Below are 21,800 nucleotides of genomic sequence, written 5' to 3'. Positions count from 1 at the left end.
CAAAAAAAAATATTTCAAAGGGCTCATGTTATGCAGTTAGCATATATACTCCCTTACTTTTTCATAGTAATATACATTAAATTAATTGTGGCGTCACATTATGGAAATAATGAGTTTATGACATTGCCTTAGATTTCTCAAATAATTGGTTACTAAGTTCTTAAAATATTCAGCAATATGAGAATAAATTAACAGTGTACATAGTGGTCGAGTCATCAGAGCTGCTAAACCAAAAAGCCTCTAATTTGAACCAGGCACAGATGAGGAGGGGATAGCAACCCATCTACAGGATCTTGGATGGACAAAGGCTATGGAAGCAAATCCAAGTAGAAAAGCAGGCTAAAAATGGAGTTCAGTAAAAATTGTGTTGAAGGAAATAACTTCCAATATTACAATTAAGAGTGAAGAAGAAAAACTATGCAAATAACAGGATAAAAAAATATTCAGTATTTTAGAACCAAATAGTTTATTGAAATGAAAAAAAAAAATTGTGATCAATGGGAAAAATAAAATCTGCTGTGGTTTTATCTTCATCAGAACTGTCCTTGAGTTTAAACTGTTATTGTCATGAATTAAATAGTACAATGAGCCTGTAGAAATATAGGCGACCTATATATGGTAATGTAAATGGTATAAATTTGAATGTCAGATAAACATCACAGAATTTTCAGTACACAATATGATATGGCAACTTGAAAATACACCGGGCAAGTAGAGCAACACACCCCACCATTTATAATTCAATTTCACAAAAAAATTACAATTTGTTTCACCTTTAAACACCGGGCATACAACAATAATTACCAAAAATAGTACAAATTATTTCACCTAGAAACACCGGGCATACAACAATAATTACCAAAAATAGTACAAATTATTTCACCTAGAAACACCGGGCATACAACAATAATTACCACCAAAAATAATAGTACAAAGTATTGGACCTATAAACACAGGCACGTTAAACATTCATTACCACAACAGATTTAGTACCCAGTAAATATTTCAACTAATGAAATGGCATATGTTAGCAAGCAATATAAAATTAGCAATGTTTGTGTAGAGTTAGTTAAATTACCATCACCTTTGCATTGATAAGATAACACATTCTGTGTTTGCATCATTGGAATAAATATTTGGTCAAATAAAAAATTGGCTTTGAAATATTACTCTATAATTTATATGCCACACTTAGAAGTCTGTATATATATATTTACAACACTTAAAAAGCTTTCTACAACATCGGTTATTTATGCTCATGATAAACATAGTAACTGTTTGATTCAATAAAATATTCCACCTCACCACATAAATTGTTAGAACTGTATTATGACTCATTGTTAGCAGAACTTGACTAAAATAATTTTATTACTTGAAATTTGAGAAGGAAATCATTTTATTGATCTTTCGGCAGTGTAAGTGTAAGTAATTAAAATTGTTCAAATATTCAAAACAAATAATTATTTTGTGGAACTTTGAAGTAAATTTGAAAAGAAAAAAAATCAATTGTTTGACATATGACTTATTGTACATCTCTAGAAAGTTGTAATCTCAAATACAAGTTTTTGATTTAAATTGGTTTTTATAAAACTTAAATCCTTTTGTGCTTTCAATTCTATAGTTTTAGTAAAACACTTTCAGAAGTAAAATAAAAAAAATTGCCCAGCAATAAACAAATCTAAAGATGTCCAGCACATGGTAAATTAATATCAAATGAAACGGAGCATCTTCTCCAACTGTTTGGCTGCTAGAGTCAGATGTCCTCAGTCCTTAGAAAATAAATCTCTCATGTCACACAATGATTTCTTGAGAGTGGCACCAAACTTGTGAGCATCCTGAAAGGAAACATTCACTTTTAAACTGCTTCAAACCAATGTACTATACTTGTGGGCACTAGTCGCTATTCTTCATATGTGACTAACGTACAAATTATATAATAAATTATACTGTGATATTCTAAATTTAAAACCATTAAAATCATGTTGGAATTTAAATTTGAGAGTATCTTTGGTAAAAAAATAAATAATAGCAGTAGATAACATAGTTGGGATGGGGACGGGACGGGAGGGGGGGGGGGGGTATTTTCTTCCTGCATTGAAGCACTTTTTTTTACTTTAAAATTTTTTTTATTTTACCGCAACTTATTTTAAGAAGTGGTTATAGTTATAGCATATGAGGTGATGTATTTGATTGTGAACGGGTGTGGTGGTTGTATTTGTAGAAGGTGTTTCGTAAAACCATACTTACTGTATGAGGGCAGGAGACTTTACAAGAGATATGAAAAAATATGGTGTCTTCTCCAGCAATCATGTAGGACACGCCATAGCCATCATCTGTCACCTGTCAGACAAACATGTACATCAATACATCTGTCAGGTTACATAACTGCCACCTCTGTCACTCTAACACAACTACCGCCTGATACAAACACAACTGATACAAACAGAGCAAAGGTGTACAACTTACAGGTCCAAAGCCTCCGCCTCCACAAATCCTGTCTGGGTATTTGTTTAGATCAAGTCTGTCAGTCTGCTGGTGAGGGGTCTGAAATAGTTGACAAGAACAGGCTATTACAGCATGAGAAGGTTAATATACTTTCATCTGAACAAACCTTAACTATTAGGTGTAACTAAACTCCTGTACTAAGGTGTTAAGTAATAAGATCCCAGCATTCAGGTACAAATGTACTCACCTGGCTAGTGGAGAGCTTCCAGGGTTCACTGAGAGCTTTAGACAGGAATGGTGAGTCCACGCCCAAGTACTTAGAGACGACGTACAGACAGAAGAGGTGTCTGTCAACTCCCTTGCCTGTCATGGTATCTCTGTACAGCTTCTGGTGGGTGTCCGCAGCTTTGGACAGCAGCTTTATACATTCTGATTTCTGGCAGAGGCACAGTAGGTAACCAAATTAATTCATTTTTTAATTCACATACATTGATTTATCATATTTATCTTACCCACAACAATTGTTAAAATAACTTACAGCTAACCCTTGCTCTAGCCACAAAAATTGTTAAAATAACCTACAGCTAACCCTTGCTCTAGCCACAAAAATTGTTAAAATAACCTACAGCTAACCCTTGCTCTAGCCACAAAAATTGTTAAAATAACTTACAGCTAACCCTTGCTCCATAGCCCTGGCAAAGTTGCAGGTGTCTGCTGTACATGACCTAACAGTTTCTGTACGACCTTCACGGAACAATCTTGTCATGGATGACTCATACGTCAAACAAAACTGCTTCTCCAGCTGTCAAAAGACATGTATACATATAAACACACCAATGCTATCATTTGTCAAGTACCAAATAGTTAAATGAACTTAATTAGATAAATCATGTCTAAACAGTTACTTTACTTTTTACATACCATGAAGTAAGTTAGTGCTTACCCTTACACAAGTCAGTACGTACCCTGAAGTAAGTCAATATGTAGCTTAAAGTATGTCAGTATGTAGTGCCTACCCTTACGCAAGTCAGTACGTACCCTGAAGTAAGTCAATATGTAGCTTAAAGTATGTCAGTATGTAGTGCCTACCCTTACGCAAGTAAGTACGTACCCTGAAATATGTCAGTTGCAGGGCTGTTTGGATGAAGGCATCGGGGCTGACTTTACACGTCTTTACAAAACCTTTGCCAAACTCTCTGAACATCATGATGTGGAGGTCTACATCATTCAACAGGACAGTGGCCACTTGCAGACTTTCCTCAATTCTTTGTTGGCACTTTTAGAGAGGGAGATAGAGATGGTTGAATGCTTTATTGCTGGCACCAATAGTAAAGCTAGACATTCAGTTCAATGCTTAAAATAAAAACGTAAAAAATAAACCTTTCCCAATATTACAAACACTGTTATAACTATACACCAGTGAAACAATACCCAAAAAATGTGTAATGAAATAGAAGACATACAGGTAGGCTGATGTCCCATTCAAGTCTGATGGGGTTTGGTGGTTGAAATTCAGGAGTTCCCAAAGTGTGGCCCCTCTCATCATATCTAAACGAAATCAATCAACATTTTTGTTTTAGATTTAAGTGGTTCTTCATTTCATGAACAATAATTTATACACAACGTAGCAAAAAGTAAAAATTAAACGGTTATCTTTAATTTAAAATATTTTTTCAGATTCAATAAATAAAATGTTAATAACAAATCTCTTAATAATAATGCAGAGGGTCTTTAATCAAAGCTATATAACTAAGTTTGTTTTCCAAATATAATGATTCAACTAAATATGGTGAATTGACTGCTGTAATTAGCCTAAAATTTTAGAAATATTACCATATACTTTATACTGTTAATGGCGTATATTAGTGAGCTACTATTATTTAAACTTGTGCCAAGCATGATCATAACACCAACATTAAAATATCAACATTAAAACATTCTAGTATGGTCTTAGTTCAAGTATTTATTTTTTAAACATTACTGAAATCCAATTCAATAAATCTAGCTTATAGTAATGAAAATATATGAATATGCATTAAAACTGAAGATTGTGATATTTTAGTTTGCGAGAAACTGATAAGAAAATGAGATTTAGTTAAATATAATAAGAAATTATTATTTGATTTATGTAACAAAACAAGTTGCATAAAAAAAAAATTAAATAGCTATTATTTTAGTCAAGCTTACACAGTCATGTATTGAGCAATGGTTAACTATGATAAATGCAGACAATTAGAATCTTTTATCATGTTCATGTTCTTAAGCAGGCATAAAATACTTTTAACATTTTACAAGGGTATACTTTATGTCAAGGGTTAAAGGGTGTTACATTAACTAATATAAGGTTAAAGTAGGACACATTTAACCTATTTAGGGTGAATGTAGGTCAGATTATTCAACAATAGGGCTGGTAAGTAGGTCACCAATCAGTTCTACGGCTCAATAAAACCTGCATGAGCCATAGAACTGGTTGGTGACCTACTTACCAGCCCTATTGATGTTTGAACTTAACTAAGGTTGAAGTAGGACACTTTAGACAATATTTAATATTTGACCTATTCAGGGTTAATGTAGGTCACATTATTCACCAATTGATTGAACTTATCTAGGGTTAAAGGTGAATACATACAATTAATTATCTACAACACAGGCATTAGTAATTAATGAATGTCTATCTGAAAAAAAAAAGAGTATGGTTAGTCACATTACTAAAGCATCATAAAAAGTAAAAACTCCAGGAGTAATGTGGCCAATGGTATCAGTGTGCACTAGTAGCATTATTTATACTTTCATCTGGTGTACAGAATATTGTGGGTATATGAAGAAATCAAGCCAGCTAATTAAATTTGAATACTGATGTCAGTGCCTATGTGTTTTCACTAGTCGAGCTGTGCATTTTCCTATATCAAACACACTATAATTTACTACACTTTGAAAGTTTAATGATTGTCCTTTTTTAAAAATAAATACTTGGAAATCAAGATTTTGTTTTTGACAGTTGAAAATACAGGTTACTTCAAAGTACCTAAAATAAAGTTTTTCAACTAGTAGGTTTTTTAAAATACATTTTTCTGGGGGGTGGGGGTGTTATAAATTTACCACCTTTCTCCTAATTCTTACTGCATGTAAGATGTTAGTGTGATGGTGTAAACAAAAGATATGCCAGAGAAAACTCTTCAGACTGCCAAGATGGGAAGTAACAACAAGAAAAATTAGGTCTCTATTACAAAAAACATGACACTAAACTTTGTGACCTGGCAGCCAATAGAGCAAATTGTTTCTGACTGTGATCTAGGCATATATATGAAGGGATCATGTGGTCAATTATATGCCCAGCCACCTTAAGTCAGGTACTCATAGGAGCTGGGATGCTGCAGGAATGTGCTCATGTTTGCACTCTATCAATCTGTTTATTGTATAATAACTGCATTAGAAAACCAAATCTAAAGATAATTTTACAGCCTCTGAAAGAAAACACACAGAGAAAAAGCTTGTTAGTTCTTATACTGTTTTATATGTGCCAAAAAAAAACACCACAGTAAGCCAGAAAAAAAAACCTCCAGTACTACCCAAAAAAAACAACAGTACAGCTTACATCCACTGCACTAAAATTAATTCCTTATGCTTATATGTGAAAAATATTCGATAAGAGTTAAAAAAGCAGAAAAACAAGAAAGCTACTTAAAGAAAAACTAACTGAATACAATATTTGAGGAGCAGCTACACACAACAAAAAAATGTCACTACACTCTAGCCCAGTAGAAAAGAAGCAATTTGAATCATGCTAGAAGAATACAATAGAGCACACAGTGAGAGGGTTGTTGGAACCCAAGTATGCATGTCTAGGCAAATGGTTACCCTTGAGTTATTTCATGTTGCTGGCACGCCTCCCAAATCTGCGCCATCAGAGGTGCATCCGCCCTACAGGGGGACAAAGTCCGTACGGTATTAGTAGCAGTTTAAGGTCAAACTAGACAACCACAGGTCAAACTGGACAATCACAGGACAAACTGGACAATCACAGGTCAAACTGGACAATCACAGGACAATCACAAGTCAACTATAATGTGTTCTTATCATGTATAAAGCGTGAAGCATGAGCACATGCTGAGGCCTGTAGAAGAATGAACATGTTTAGCAGAGCTGATCAATCTGAAAAATGTAATTCTTTTAACAGGAAACATTTTACCCAGAGTATAAACATGTATTTGATCATGTATTGTACAATATCCACATTCCTGATGATTTACCAGTGAAAATGCTTTGAAGTAAAATATAATTCTACTGCTGCAAACAAAAATATTTTATGAGTAGCTTAAAGTAGCTTATAAACTTGAATGCACTATGTACCCAAGAGGGTAAATAACAGTAGCAATATAAAGTCTGCCCTCTCCCATTCAATGCAATTCTGTAGGAAACTGTTATAAAGGTTATGGGCATATACCCTGGGAGTGTTAGGGAGATGAGATCCAGTGTGAAGAAGGAGAGAAAGCTTAGAGCAGAGCCAAGAGAAGCCCCATGCAATACCAGTCAAATGACATCTTGGATAATCAGTGGAAATTTACACTAATAAATATACAATTTATTTTATATTTAACAGTACACAAAGTTTTACAGCTAAAACATTTTTATAAGGAGTGAAAACTATTTCAAAATTAACTATGGTTAAAAAACCTTATTAAATGATAACTTATTAGCTTAAGGCTTTGAATACCCCCAAAACCTGTTTGCACAAGCAGGAAAAGTAAAGAAGAAGCAAGAGAAGGGGAGGTGACTAGGAATGTACTTTGCTGCAACAGCTGTTTACCCCATACTAAAATCTTGTGCATAGATAGCCTCACACATGACTGTAACTATTGGAGCATCTGCCCTAAAAATTTGAATGAATTCAATTACACTAAAGGTTTCATTACATTTTATCCACAGACTCAAAAAATTATTAACGGACTCATTTTTCTGAAAGAAAAAAGATACATTAATAAGCAACATGCAAACATAGATTTGAACCAATCTGAAAACAAAAGTTTAGTGCTGTAACCAGTTTGGCACCAATCTAGTACATTGGGGTCCAGTTTTCTACACACTAGAAGCTCTACACTTTAATTAAAGCCCTCTGCTTCATCAAACTAAATAAAAAAATTCTAATTCGGAAATCAGAAGGACTTAAACTAAAAGCCCAAGTGGTTAATAAATTGTCATGCACATTTAGACAAAGTTGAGTACCCTAAACGCATATGGTCCTCAGTCACAACCACTTCCCACATGTGGGCCATGATGGGTGCATCTGCCCTGAAACAGAGGACAGCCTCATTTACAGATCCAGTTTTAGAACCACACACCTAGTAGCTGCACCTAACTGATGTCACACAGCAGTTCTAGCAGTCATGCTTCAGCCACAAGGTGTTGGCACAGCCCCCATTTCTAATGGGATGCTATGCTCACAATTGGTATTGATGTGCACATAAATTATTGCAGAGTTATTTCCCATGTTAACATCACATCTGATCTTCAGTTGTTATGTTAAAAACTTCACTGAATCTCTTGAGAATTTGATGTAGAAACATTTTTAAGAAGAATAATTTGGCATTTTAAAATATTTTACAACAAAGATTTGTATCTAAATGAAATTAAACTAAAGGTTCAGAGCAAAGAATGTAACAACATTTTTTTTAGATACAAATGTACTGAATAACACCAACAAAGATTTATTTGTAGCTTTACTTAAGGCACAAACAAATAATGTAAATAATCAATTCAAATATTGACACAAACACTGTCAAAGGCTAAAATACAACATAAGCTTACAGCATGTTACTTATTTTTCATAAACAACTAATAAGAAAATTTTACTTTTTAGCTGCTTATGATAAGTAATTTTAAAAAGAAAACAATTTATTAAACTTACCATGAATGTTCTGCATTGAAACCAATCTGAAAACAAACAAACAAAAAAAAAGCCTTAAACTTATGTATGATATACAAAAACATTGCAGATGTTAGATGTTTCAATGATAGTTATATGGCAGTTTGTTAAAGTGATGTGAAGAAAAATATTTACCTTTCCATTAGAGCAGACAACAAAGGTGAAGGATTTATCAAACCACCTGTCATAGCCTTTACCATGAATCATGGCTTTACCATAGCGGTCAAGTTTGGACGGATCATTCTAAACAAACAAATCATTTACAGTGTTACATTCTGTCATTTAGAGGATCATTCTAAACAAATCATATAAAGTGTTACATTCTTTCATTGAGAGGATCATTCTAAACAAACAAATTATTTAAAGTGTTACATTCTTTCATTGAGAGGATCATTCTAAACAAACAAATCATTTAAAGTGTTACATTTTTTCATTGAGAGGATCATTCTAAACAAACAAATCATTTAAAGTGTTACATTCTGTCATTTAGAGGATCATTCTAAACAAATCATATAAAGTGTTACATTTTTTCATTGAGAGGATCATTCTAAACAAACAAATCATTTAAAGTGTTACATTCTGTCATTTAGAGGATCATTCTAAACAAACAAATCATTTACAGTGTTACACTCTGTCATTGAGTTCATAATCATCTTGGTGTTAGAGATAGGGAAACTTTTGGCTGACTCTGAAGTCCTAGCCTAGTGTTTTTATTATGTTGCCTGTATACAACTGATGTATTTTATGCTTTCAGATTTTAAGGTTTAAAGTAGAGCATGCCTGAAAAGGTACTGAAGTTTGTAGTTTAGACTTTCAACAATGCATCACTGTAGAATGTTATAATTCACTATACAAGTGATTGATAAAAAAGCTAACTTACAGGGTCATAATCCTGTGGTTCTGTATCAAGGGATACACAGAAAGCTGCCTGATTAAAGGGAAAAAAATACAAATTACTTCACAATATGACATTTTTTTATTACTAAAACAGACTTTTTGTTTAGCTAAACAACAAAAATAAATTTTTAAAACATACAAAACTTGACTATAAATATAGATACTTTCATTCAGCAGTTAAGAAACAAAATTAGCGAGAATACCTGAGCTAACATTTCTCACCTTTTCTATAGCGTCAAGTGAGGCCTTGTTTTTGCCCTTACTGAAGTACTCCTTGCGAGCTTTAGCCCAGTGCACCCTCTCTCCAGCAGTGAGAGCTGCCAGATGTTCCTCTCCCTCTGCTGGTCGGCTCTCATCATCTACAATCTTCTGCAGCATCCTAGATAGTAGTGGGAAATGTGGGCCATTAAACCTTTCACATCTAATGGCAACTAGCAGCCTCAATGGGTAAACAACTCTAGAAATGTTTTTGAAACTTTAACCAAGGAGAGTGATACTGATTCTATCTTTAAGAAGATTTTTAGCACAGATTTAGTAAATTAAAAAAAAACACAGTAGGCCTAAACATTGTTGACATGTAAAACAGAGGACTGTTATTGTCTTATTTATCAATTATACTAATTGTTTAAAGAAAATTTGCATACAACCAGCTCACTTTGGGAATTCATTTTTTGGGCTTCAATTAGTAAACTGTGAACTTATTTTTAAAAAACTTTTCAAAATAATTAAACCTATTTAAATAATAATTTAAACCTATTGGTTTCTGAAATAGGCTTTAGTAGCAAATAAGACTCTCAGCTATGCATGGTGTACACAACTTACATTTCTATTTGGCAAGGCTTGAGAAGTCTTCCCTTGTGTCTTATGTAGACTTTAAAGTAACGCCCCTTGTGGTAGACTGTAATGTGGTTACTGTCCTTGAAATGTACTAACTGATCTGTCAACAAGAAAGTGTGTGGTTAAAATGTTTTCATATACGACATAAAAATCCAGACATGCATAATTTTGTATAAATGTACATTAAACAATTCCATAAAAATATTTTTCTGGCCATGAAAATCTGTAAGTTTACCTGTTTCTTCCCCTGGAATGCGTGTTGTGTTGAACTGTCGTTCATACTGTGCTGAACAGAGAGGAACCACACCATTGATGAGGATCTATAAATAAAACAAGATAATCATTAACTTTTAGATCTTTAAGTCATTTATGGTTGTATACTTAAATATGATCTATGATTGAAGTAAACATAATAGCTGCAGTATACAAGTCATCAATGCAAAAAGTGATCACTGCTGTCAACATACTGGGTTGAGTTCTTCTCTGTCCAACTCTCGTCTGTACATGAGCATGGCATAGATCAAGTTGGCAGCTCTGGCCACTTGTACATTGGTGTTGTTCACCAACAAGGCATCCTGAGGGCAACAAGAACAAAGGTACAGCTAAATAGTTCTGTAAAGCCTGCTCGTCTACAGGCAGTCTGTAGCAAGCTGGGAAGGTGACTAAACAGGAAAGTTTATTATTTGTGCGTCTGACTGGTTAGATTGTTTACATGTCTCATACTGTTTGCTGGTGGGGCTATACAATTCTGTTTACAAATGGTGGCCTTGAAGCTTTCTAGCTACATGGTCTTTAAAGTAGTCTTTATCTGTAGATTTGTCTCATTAAGTGGTGAAATAGCACAAAATTCTGAAGTTATTTCTACAATACAGTCTAATTCTAATTCCTTTTTTTAAGCAAACTTCTTAGTATAGCCTAACCTATCACCGAAATTAGAAATATGAAGGCCATGCCTATGACACTAGTACTTACCACACCATAGTAGTTACTGTTGACCATAATAGGTGAACGGCCTCTAAGATAAACATATTCCTCCCACCAGTCAGATACCTGAAAATATTTCAATGTAAATAAAACCTAGCTTGTACAATGTAAATAAAAACTATATTGTACAATCAAGGTATATAATAAACTAAATTGTCCATATAATATACAAAACAAACTAGTATGGCAGCAACACCAGTAAAAAGCCATCAATTGAAAGAAAAATCAATGTTCCTGAGGGTTAAAAGCTTAGTTAAATCTTACATAGTTTGTAGCCCACCAAGACTTGAGAATGAGGTAGCGCTGGAGCTTATTGCCAATCCCCTTGCTGAAATCACTGGCCAACTTCTCCATCTCCTGGTATTTTTCATCAGACAACAGGTGTTTCACAGACTGCAGGTACTGTTTCAAGTGTGGTAAACATGTCAGGAGATTTTTTCATACACAATTATATGTTTATATTCTCTAGCTTTTTATTTATAACAAACTACCTGGCTTTAGAACTAATATACAGAAACTTAACTCTTGGAATGGGAGGGCGTGGCTTAGCAGTAGAGCGCTAGACTGCTAACCCAAAAGTCATGAGGTCGAATCTGGATTCAAGTCAGTGGAATGTCCCAGAGTCCACCCAGCTCTTATGGGTACCTAACTCACATTATGCACAGGTAAAAAATCATGAACTACTTCATCTTCCCAATGGTTCATTTGGTCTAAAGAGGAATCTTTACTTACTTTTAAACTCTATAACCATTGTCCAAAATCTAAATGTTGACTAGAACTTATTGATGACCAGTTATGACCATTTTAGTGTAACTGTGCTACTTACATTTTCCACTGAACTTTTGATGCTAGGCACTGGTAGTTTAGGTAGTGAGGACTGGTAGCTCATCAACAGTGGCTTCCTTCCTCCATACAGACGGATTAGAGTCTGTCAAATATTTGAAAAGAGACTGATGATTCAATACATAGAAAATAAGATTGATAGTGTCAAATATTTGAAAAGAGACTGATGATCCAATACAAAGAAAATAAGATAGTACAGTTAAAAGAAAGTAGATTACTGGTCCTATACAAAATTAGGTTGACGATACAGTTAGATCGGTATAGATCAATAAGTACAAAAAAATAAATCAATATTCCATAACATAGAAGAAAGATCAATGATCCAGCACATAGAAAACAAATCATTAGGTCAGTAAATTAAAAAATTTAATCCATGGTTATTCTAATTATGCTTAAAATATGTACATTTATAAATAATTTATGACCAAGTACTTATGAAAAACTAGTATAACAAAAAGATTTAAAAGCTGATCATTTGGACAAATGAAGAAACAAATGGCCGACTACTTACAAACCAGATTTTTGTCTTGAGTGAAATGGTACCCCTGACCTCATACATCCAGTTGTGGTAGGTCAGCAGTAGCTTGAGGATGTACCTCATCACCAGAAACTTGCCTATCCACACCAGCGTACCAAACAGCATGGTGCTGATGTACAGGTCCACAGAATAGGAGAACAAAATTAGCCTGAAACAGAATGGTCAAGATATACAGGTCCACAGAATAGGAGAACAAAATTAGCCTGAAACAGAAAATGGTCAAGATATACAGGTCCACAGAATAGGAGAACAAAATTAGCCTGAAACAGAAAATGGTCAAGATATACAGGTCCACAGAATAGGAGAACAAAATTAGCCTGAAACAAAATGGTCAAGATATACAGGTCCACAGGAGAACAAAATTAGCCTGAAACAGAGAATTGAATGAATAAACTTTATAAACAAGTCCAAAATATACCCAGAAAAAACTTGGCATGAAATAGGGCATAGAAATAAATTGATAACTTTAAAGATTGTGAAAATTTTAAAACAAGTTAATTTAAAAATTCTTGGATTATGTAAAAACAACAACAATGGATTCCATAAAAAGTAGGGTAAACTGCTTTTAATGAAAAACAGCTGAGTGCTCTTAAATATGGACATTTATTAACCATAGTACATGATCTATAGCCTTGACTTACCCTGGTGTGTGTCTAATCTGGTGTTTGTATAGCCTGGAGTGTGTCTAGTCTGGTGTGTGACTAGCCTTATACAAAACACCACAACACACAAGTTGGGATCTAATACTTTGACTTACCCTGGTGTGTGTCGATGAATGCTCTCAATAACTCCAAAGGAAGGATCAAATCCAGCAAGTTTGACAGCAAGAATAATTCCCACAACAAACATCCATGATGTGATGGTGGCTGGAAATACTCCATTTCTTATGTTGTTCTGTTGTCAGAAGGGGAGCAATGTTTGTTAAAAAAGGCAACAAAATAAGTTTTTTAAACCTAATCAATCATTTTATTGTAATAAAAATTATTTGAGTTAATTTATTTTGTCTAATAGAAATAAAAATAATCAATAAAAGTTGATTAACACAACATACTACAACACATAAACTTGACTGGTAAAAAAACATTACACATGTTAACACAGACATAACTGGTAGAAACATAAATAACAGTAGATAAAGTTAGAAATATTTTCCATATGTGAAAAAATGTTTACCTTGAGCCTCCCAATCCTCTTCTTCCAGGAAACAACGCCACTCTGCCAGACATGTTTGAGGGCCTCGTGGTTTATGTTGACATCGTAGCCATCAGGCGTCACAGTGAAGGAAAAGGCAACTGCAGCATGGGCTTCAGCCATAGCTGGTTGTACAACACTAGCTCAACAATGGGTTCTAAACTCTAAACACTGGCTTCTACAACACTAGCTCAACAATGGGTTCTAAACTCTAAACACTGGCTTCTAATATTTCTATGCTATCTCAATGTTCATATATGCATAACTGAATCAGTCTGACAGTACAGTGAAAGTTTTTTTGATGTTTTCAATCTGAAAAAAAAGAGAAATATCACAAACTTTTAAGAATGAGCAACAAGTGTTTGAGAATTTTCTTCATGGTGCCCACTTAGAAATAAAAATATCACCAATTTACACGATGGTTATGATATATCTTTTACATGTCTTTACCAACCTACAAACAAACAACACAATGCAAGTTTAGAACTAATTTAGGACTGGCTACTTAAAATTCTGTGAATGGGTGTACCCAGCACTAAAATCATCACCCGTCTTAGATCTATGTACTTACTCATCCCATGCCCCCAGTGATTGATGTCACTAAAAGTATGATGCTTCACATTAGTGAGATGAGGTAAAGTACACAAATAAACAACAGTAACAACAGATGGTGCAACAACAACATGAAGCAGGTTGTTTTTTTATAATTTGATTTTAATGTACTGAACATCTAAAGAAAAATTACTTCAATTTGGTAGTTTCTATTAACATTATGTCTCACCTTTATTGATAGCACATGTCATAAATTATATGTTAAATAATATAAGAAAAATTAAAACTACAAATTGTTAATTTTTTTCTTCTTTGTATGAGTATTAGTATATTATAAATTTAGAAAAAATTAATTTAATTAACCTAATTAACTTCTTTGGCAGAAGGTGTTAAGTTCTCATTTACTGAGCAGTTAAATGTGAACTTTAAAAATGTACTGCACCTGATTAAATTAATGTAAGTCCATTAACCTGTCAGTGCAAGAAATGTCTTGATCACAGTGTGTGTGAGATAACTGTCCTCAGCTCTAAGTGTGAACTGATATTCTTTCAGACATTTGATAAAAACCTACTACCACACACACACACACACATGAACTATGGAATGTTTCTGATAAAGAGAACAGTGATGTCATATGGCCAGATTGGGGTATGCTGCAGTCCAAGGGCCAATCCAGGTACAAAGTACAAGGCTCTCACCTTAGATGATTACACTAAATCTTAAATAGGTGACAGGTTAGCTTGTCTTAAGCTGTCAGGCTACTTCCTCAAGCGTATGCTTCATGTTTCAAAAACATTTTGCTGCAAATTGGGGAATTACAGAGACCTAAATAAATCTTGGCAAAGTTGGCAAAGTAAGAATAGGGCTTCTTTCAGGCAATAAGCCTGGGGGGGGGGGTGTTAAAAAGGTTAATATATACACTATTTAAATGTAATACATATCATGGGGGAGGGGGGTACACCATACCTTACATATTCAAAGGATGTCATGTTTAGTAGGTTAATTGATGGTTGACTTCAGTATTCAGATGGGTGTTGAAAAAAAAATTAACCACTGCTGTACTAAATGGAAAAAGCCGCACACAAAAAGGATATTACAGCTTTTCTAATTCTACATTGAAATCTAAGTAAAATTTATGCTTATATTCTTATTTATAGTTAATTTAAAAGTTTGTAACTGTAATGGTCTTTAAACTTATTTTTTTCTTTACTATTTAGTATTTAGACATTGTAAAAATTTAAAAAGTTGATAATCTAGTTTTAAAAAAAAACGAATACCATAAGGCCAGTTTATTCTTCCCCTATGGTTGGTTCTCACAGAGTCCCCACACCGACTTGAATATTTTCTTAAAACCTGAGCAAGATGATATTTAGATCTCTCTGTCCCATTTTTCAAATGGCGTCCGTGCTGGACCAAGTTTGAAAAACATCCGTGAACACGGCTCAGCTACTAATTGATCTTGTTATCTCCCCTTTTGTTATTGAATGCATTCATCTTTAATACATTTTATTGACTTATTTAAAAATCCAGACAGATTAAAAATACGATTTTTCTAGCAAAACCATTAGAACTGATTAATTTTGGAAAGAAATCGTTGCATTTGAACAGTCAAAATTGAGTTGGGCCTACAAAAGTTGACCACCCACCCAGACAGAGACAACGTGACCCAAGAAAAAGACCTACATTTTTCAGCGTCAACCGCGAGTCAACAATATGTTTACCTCGACTCTAGATAACAAGTCAAACTAAGACTGCACGCTTTTTTATCAATCCCAACACCGTTCGCTAATTTTTTTACAGCGATAGCGAGCAAGTTGGCATAAACAATCGGAATAGACCAACGTCACTTAATTTTTTTTTTTACATCCAATCCATGAAGCTAAATCCCCTGGTAAAAAAGTGAAACCATCGCTCAATATAAAATATAACCCCCCTTTTCTAACTAAGTTTTTCACGACAAAAAAAAAATCTACATGCTGATTTAGCTACGATAGATCTAACTGCTAATTGTGACGTCATAGACTGGTCATACGCCCGACACTAATGTGTGACCCATCCTATTATTTGGTGTGACCCCTCTTATTTTTGACGTGACCCCTCCTCTTATCTGATGTGACCCCTATTTGGTGGACCCCTCCTATTATTTGGTTTGACCCCTATTATTTGGCGCGACCCCTCCTCTTATCTGATGTGACCCCTATTATTTGGTGTAACCCCTCCTATTATTTGGTTTGACCTCTCTTATTATTTGGTGTGACCCCTATTATTTGGCGTGTCCCCTCCTCTTATCGGATGTGACCCCTATTATTTGGCGTGACCCCTCCCATCCCTATAAAGTGTGACCTGTCGTTTCCTGGCCTGGATGTACAAGTAGCCCACCTTTCACGTCCCCATGTAACTGTCTACTGATGATTAGTGTTAAATCTTATCTAACTCAAGTGTTGCAATTACAGATAAAAGTCCGCCCGTACCCAGAGACCCCGAGAGAAAAGATGTCACAATGTCACACAAGATGTCAAGACTTGGCAGATGAACTCACCATCACTGACCTCGGTACCTAAAGGACAGCAGGTGAACAGACCATCACTGACCTCGGTACCTAAAGGACAGCAGGTGAACTCACCATCACTGACCTCGGTACCTAAAGGACAGCAGGTGAACAGACCATCACTGACCTCGGTACCTAAAGGACAGCAAGTGAACAGACCATTTCTGACCTCGGTACCTAAAGGACAACAGGTGAACTCACCATCACTGACCTCGACATGTGAAAGACATAATAAGGGGAACAGATCATCACTTTAAGTGGCATTTAACGACAAGTATAGTCAATCACCAGTAATGCAATCAAGCCATGGTAAAACTGGCGATTCACGAACACACGCAGATCTTTCTCTTTAAAATAAATCTGTCGCCAGACACGCGAACATAGAGCCGCAAAAAAAGCAGGTCAACTTTTGTTGACTACTTGTCCCCCGAACGACTCACAAAAAGCAGGTCAACTTTTGTTGACTACCTGTCCCCCGAACGAGCCACGAGATCTAGCGACGTTTTAAAAAGTTCCCTATTGTTTAAAGATCGAACTCTCACAGTAGAGTGTAGAACAGCGCAAAGATTTACAAGTGACGAACTGTGCACTCCCCTTTACACAGTGAGCATCACTATAAATGACACAGGTTGGTTAAAAGCGTTCACGTACTATAATGTTGGTCGTCAAGGACTGACCGTTGTTGTCCACAGTTCTGTAAACTTATATACCTTGCCTTTAAAAAAAAAAAACCATACCACGACCCTTCCCCGGGGGTAAATATTGTTTATGACACAAATCATCACCATAAAGAATCACGCTCAATTTAGATAACATCAAACTATGATGTTCCTATAAAGGCAGACTTCCTATGGCGTATAATGTATCCACAGACCACTCATACATATTTGTAAGAACCATAACATCCTATACAGACTACAGCGCCTAATTGTAAGCTACTTAAAATACAGAATGTTATACAGCAGGCAGAGGCGTAGCGAACCTTCCCGGCGCCCGGGGACAAACTTTTCGATTTGCACCCCCCCTCAAGATTTCGATTTGCACCCCGCTCAACCTTTCAATTTATTTTTCCAACCCCTTTTGGCGCCCCCTAAGGTCGGCGCCCGGGAACATATGCCCCCCCCCAGCTACGTTACTGACAGCAGGCCTAACATGCGTAACCATAAGTGTTTTGTAAGCAGAAGACGATGTCGTCATATTTTCCTTGTCCCCAGTAGCCTGGTACGCCGACCAGTGTGAGAACAGTCAAAGGAAACTCACTGATACAGAATAACACAACTACACATCGGCGTAGGAACACATTTTGGACAGGACACGTGAGCTCGTTGCAATCAGTGTCTCTAGCATCGTGACGAAATTGGAAAAAAATAAAGTATAATTTATATAGAAAATATATGCTTAACCAGTGTCCGTCCTCCATTCCCCACGGAGAAAAATGTCTGACAGAAAACCGCGACTGCAACTTGGACTGTCTACGCCTGTCATTGCTGTTTAGTTTACGGTAGCCTGCTAATACTATAATATACTCAGCCTATAAGGCACTCATAGAGACATGTAATAAAACAATTTGATTTTTTTGAATATACGTCACCTATTTATTTAACAAAAGCTAACCTAACCCCCCTCAATCTAAATCAAAATAGGTCTCAACTTTTTATTTGTAAATCTCAACACACACGCCCTCCTAGTTACGCCGCTGTACACCCCGCACAACTCGCTGTATTGTAATGTCTATGTAAACGGCTAAGCTACGTGTGTAGTGTAATGAAAATTGGACACAGATTTCGGCACGACATGGTTCACAGAATTTTATTCATTCATTATTTTTATTTTTACGGCGCCTTGCGTAGACGAGAGAAAAGAGGGGGAAAAAGTTGCAAAAAAAAAGCCATTCTAAATGAAGTCAACGAAATATTCAAAAGTACACTGTACCTACTCTACTCACATCAACGTTAATTAATGAAAACACACTAGGACCTAGAATAAATCCGACTTGTGGTGGGCTTTAGCAACTTGCGCAAGTTGGCCGAAATACTTAACCCCTTTATTGACTTGGTTCTATTTCGATCTTTTGGACTTTGTACCCACAGCCTTGCCCGAGTTTGCCTCTGTTTGTGTCGTCTGCTAGTCACAACCAGAAAAATACCGATTATCTCCCTTACCTACCCATATAGATTTACTTCGCTAAAATAATGGGAAAGAGTAGCAAAATATTGTAGCTAAATATCGTGAACCTGATTCCAAAATGGATAGAAATAGAAAAGCAATGCTTCTTTGTTTTAAAATATAAGTATGAGAAAAAAACATTTGTATATAATTAAACAGAAACACAGCATTCACACTGTCAACAGCTGCAGTATCATTTTAGCAGTAACTACACAACTACTATTTTATGTATACAATATTGCTTAGTTATGTAATAGAACCAAAAATTTATGCGTTGGAATCCTGCTTATGCCATGACATTTGTTGCTTTAAAATATTCATGGGAAAGTATTCACACAATACAAACTGTAATAGCTAATTAATAAAAATTCACAGCAATTAGGCTTTTATTTATTCACAGCTAAGCTTACCAGACTGGTAAATACCAAAAAATGCCAGTGTAGTATGGATGATGAGCTAGCAAGCAGATATAAGATACATTCTATAAGATACATACTGCAAGAACTCATGATCTCTTAACTTTATTGCTAATTGTAATGTTGTAAATAGGATTAAAAAATATTAGAGCTTACCCTAAATAACACAACAAATGGATCCATATGTTTTAATGTTGTTTGTTTTAAATTTTGTCTTTGATTCTTATTAGGCCTAACATTTTTGTTACCTTGGGTGGATGGACAAGTTTACAACACCAGCATAGGTAGCAATGTTCTTCTTTTAACTCAAGTTTTAAGTTATTGCATTCTTTCTAGCTCCCAATGATTATCTATAAAACATGTGCTTCTCACAATGTCAACAAGTTATTTTTTTTTTTTTACTTCATTTGCAACTTGATAAGCAATATTCCTATAAATTCAGAAATATTAAGTAATTTTAAGGTCGGTGGTCTTTATGTCTTGATAGTGATAACACCTAATATGTAGGCCCATCAACTGTCATTGGTAAACTTATAGGGCTATATAGGGGCCTAATATACTATAGTAGACTATAGTCTATAGTAATAGTATTAACTTAAGTATAGGCCTAAAGCCTAACCTAACGATAATGCTATTTAATATTTATTAATGTATTTTTAGGCCTATTTATTAATTTTATTAGTAGGCCTAGGCCTTTTTATTTTTTATTTTATAATAATGAGGTGAGCCTACCAAACTCAAATGAAATTAGTAATTATTAGTAAGTATTTAGTATTTAGGCCTACTATTTACTTTAGAATACTTTAGATCTAGAATCTAGTATTACTATTTAATATTTAGGCCTAGACTTTAAGACCTAAGGTCATAGAAAAACTTGTTTAAGTAGAAATCTCATTTTATTAATTTTTAACCTGAAGAATACTGAAGAATCATAGAAACCCGGTAGAGCGTGTCTAAGCGTCATGGACTTTGGACCCTAACTACCAAAAGGAAAAAAAATTATTTCTAGATCTAGATCTAGGCCTACAGCCGTCGCATAGCTGTGATAACGGATACAGCACAGTTATTACTTACAAGTTTGTTGTCTGCGGTTTTGGGTTTTATAGTTTATTCACACACAAAATATTTTGAAAAATGTAGATAAAAGATCGTCGATGTTTCTGGAGTCTTTTTGTAAATTGTTGTGTTATGAATATGTATTATCACTATTATAATACTAGATCTATTATGTAAGACAAGAAAAAGAACACACCGAAAATCGATCCAAAAAGTAATTTTAATTTTTGTAGGCCTAGGCTAATCAATTTGATTTTAAAAATCTAAATTCGAACTAGATCTAATGCAAAAGGGTTAACTGGCATAAAAATAAGATTGTTAATACAAAAATATCCCTCACTCGAAAATGCTAACTCTCTAAATCTAGAAATCTTGATCAAGATTCCAGATCTAGATTTCTAGAATCGAGACTAGACTAGACTTACCTAAGTGTACCAACAGCCAGTAAACACAACTAGATTACCTCCCGTTTCAATCCTGACCGTCTTATGTGGCATATTGTGATTTATAAATGGCCAGATTTTTTTTATGCAGTATATATATTTTTTTAAAGCGTTACGGTACAACCATAAATAAACAACAGCCTTAAACAATAATCGGCTGAAATAAAAACAATTCTATACTAAACATTTAATCTGAAATTTAAAAAAAGGACACAAAAGCATAATTACTTAGGCATAGTCCTACAATTGTAAAAAAAAGCACATATTTGAAAAAAAATAGGGTACTAATAAAAACAAACATCGTCAGTCGTCATAATATTAATAATCAATATTTAAAACTAAGTTAATCAAAGTGGGATTTTAGGTAGGCATCTAACATGAGGGCTATAACTTTATCGCTTACAGCAGCAAAATAACCATGTAGCTAATGTTATTGTTGTACCGGCATTTTTTTTTTATTTTTTTAATGTATGAAGTAAATCGGTAGTTCTTTTGTTCAAGAAACAACAGCTCTGTAGGTGAAGAAATGTATCAGATGTAAATATATACCGCCCACTTAAGAAAAAATGCGGCAACATTTTACAAGCGGTGGGGGGGGGGGGGGGGGGGGGGGAAGACATTAATTGCAACAATTTTCTATTTTTAAAATCCTGGTATTTCAAGTTTATCTTTAAACATATCAAAGAATTGAAACATACGTTTCAAAACAATTAGATCCAGACCTAGCCCCCGATAGATCGTGCAACTATAAAATAATGTGTCAAAGCCTAAGATGTTGTAGATTTAGTTATTTTTTACTTCTAGCTCAAGATAACCACGCTTTAAAATTAGAAATTTAAATAACGGCGCATTTGGAATGTGCTCGCGTGGTCAGGTGTGTAGAGCTCACGAAAATGGGGGAGATGTGGTTTGTTATAGAAACACGTGTAGCGAGAAGAGGCCGACAGACCATAAGGCCGAC

General features: G+C 34.8%; 1 protein-coding gene across 9 annotated transcripts; it reads right to left on the bottom strand.

Annotated features, from left to right (window-relative positions):
* Nucleotides 1-442: 442 nt before the first annotated feature.
* On the bottom strand, nt 443-20,897 carry LOC131951448 (carnitine O-palmitoyltransferase 1, liver isoform). Of its 9 annotated transcripts, none has more exons than XM_059313854.1 (22): nt 20,822-20,897; nt 13,641-13,970; nt 13,225-13,361; nt 12,441-12,615; nt 11,913-12,014; nt 11,351-11,488; nt 11,075-11,152; nt 10,570-10,677; nt 10,338-10,422; nt 10,088-10,202; nt 9,488-9,644; nt 9,249-9,296; nt 8,504-8,611; nt 8,351-8,376; nt 7,669-7,734; nt 3,909-3,993; nt 3,557-3,721; nt 3,116-3,247; nt 2,693-2,881; nt 2,467-2,544; nt 2,248-2,340; nt 443-1,835 (listed from the first exon to the last, which is right to left on the bottom strand). In XM_059313854.1, the coding sequence occupies exons 2-22, from the start codon at nt 13,779-13,781 to the stop codon at nt 1,764-1,766; spliced, it is 2,298 nt and encodes a 765-aa protein (XP_059169837.1). In that variant the 5' UTR covers nt 13,782-13,970; nt 20,822-20,897; the 3' UTR covers nt 443-1,763. The 9 variants fall into 9 exon arrangements, with proteins under 9 accessions (XP_059169837.1, XP_059169841.1, XP_059169838.1 ...); XM_059313858.1 differs by having other exon boundaries at nt 20,737-20,825; XM_059313855.1 differs by lacking the exon at nt 20,822-20,897 and adding an exon at nt 18,704-18,762.
* Between the last annotated feature and the right edge of the window lie 903 nt (nt 20,898-21,800).

Source organism: Physella acuta, unplaced genomic scaffold (assembly GCF_028476545.2).
Source record: "Physella acuta isolate Inbredline_101_S28 unplaced genomic scaffold, ASM2847654v3 ptg000813l, whole genome shotgun sequence".
In the NCBI taxonomy this organism is placed as follows: Eukaryota; Metazoa; Mollusca; class Gastropoda; family Physidae; genus Physella; species Physella acuta.
Note: the sequence above shows the minus strand (reverse complement) of the source record. Positions and strands in the feature narration are given on the sequence as shown.

What these genes read in the sequence shown, in the direction of transcription:
- LOC131951448 (XM_059313854.1), bottom strand. Translation starts at nt 13,781, where the DNA reads ATGGCTGAAGCCCATGCTGCAGTTGCCTTTTCCTTCACTGTGACGCCT. An exon ending in CATTCCAGGGGAAGAAACAG is followed by an intron (nt 10,203 to 10,337) that starts GTAAACTTACAG and finishes TCTTGTTGACAG; the next exon opens with ATCAGTTAGTACATTTCAAG. An exon ending in GAGGACCATATGCGTTTAGG is followed by an intron (nt 3,994 to 7,668) that starts GTACTCAACTTT and finishes GATTTCGTTTAG; the next exon opens with ATATGATGAGAGGGGCCACA.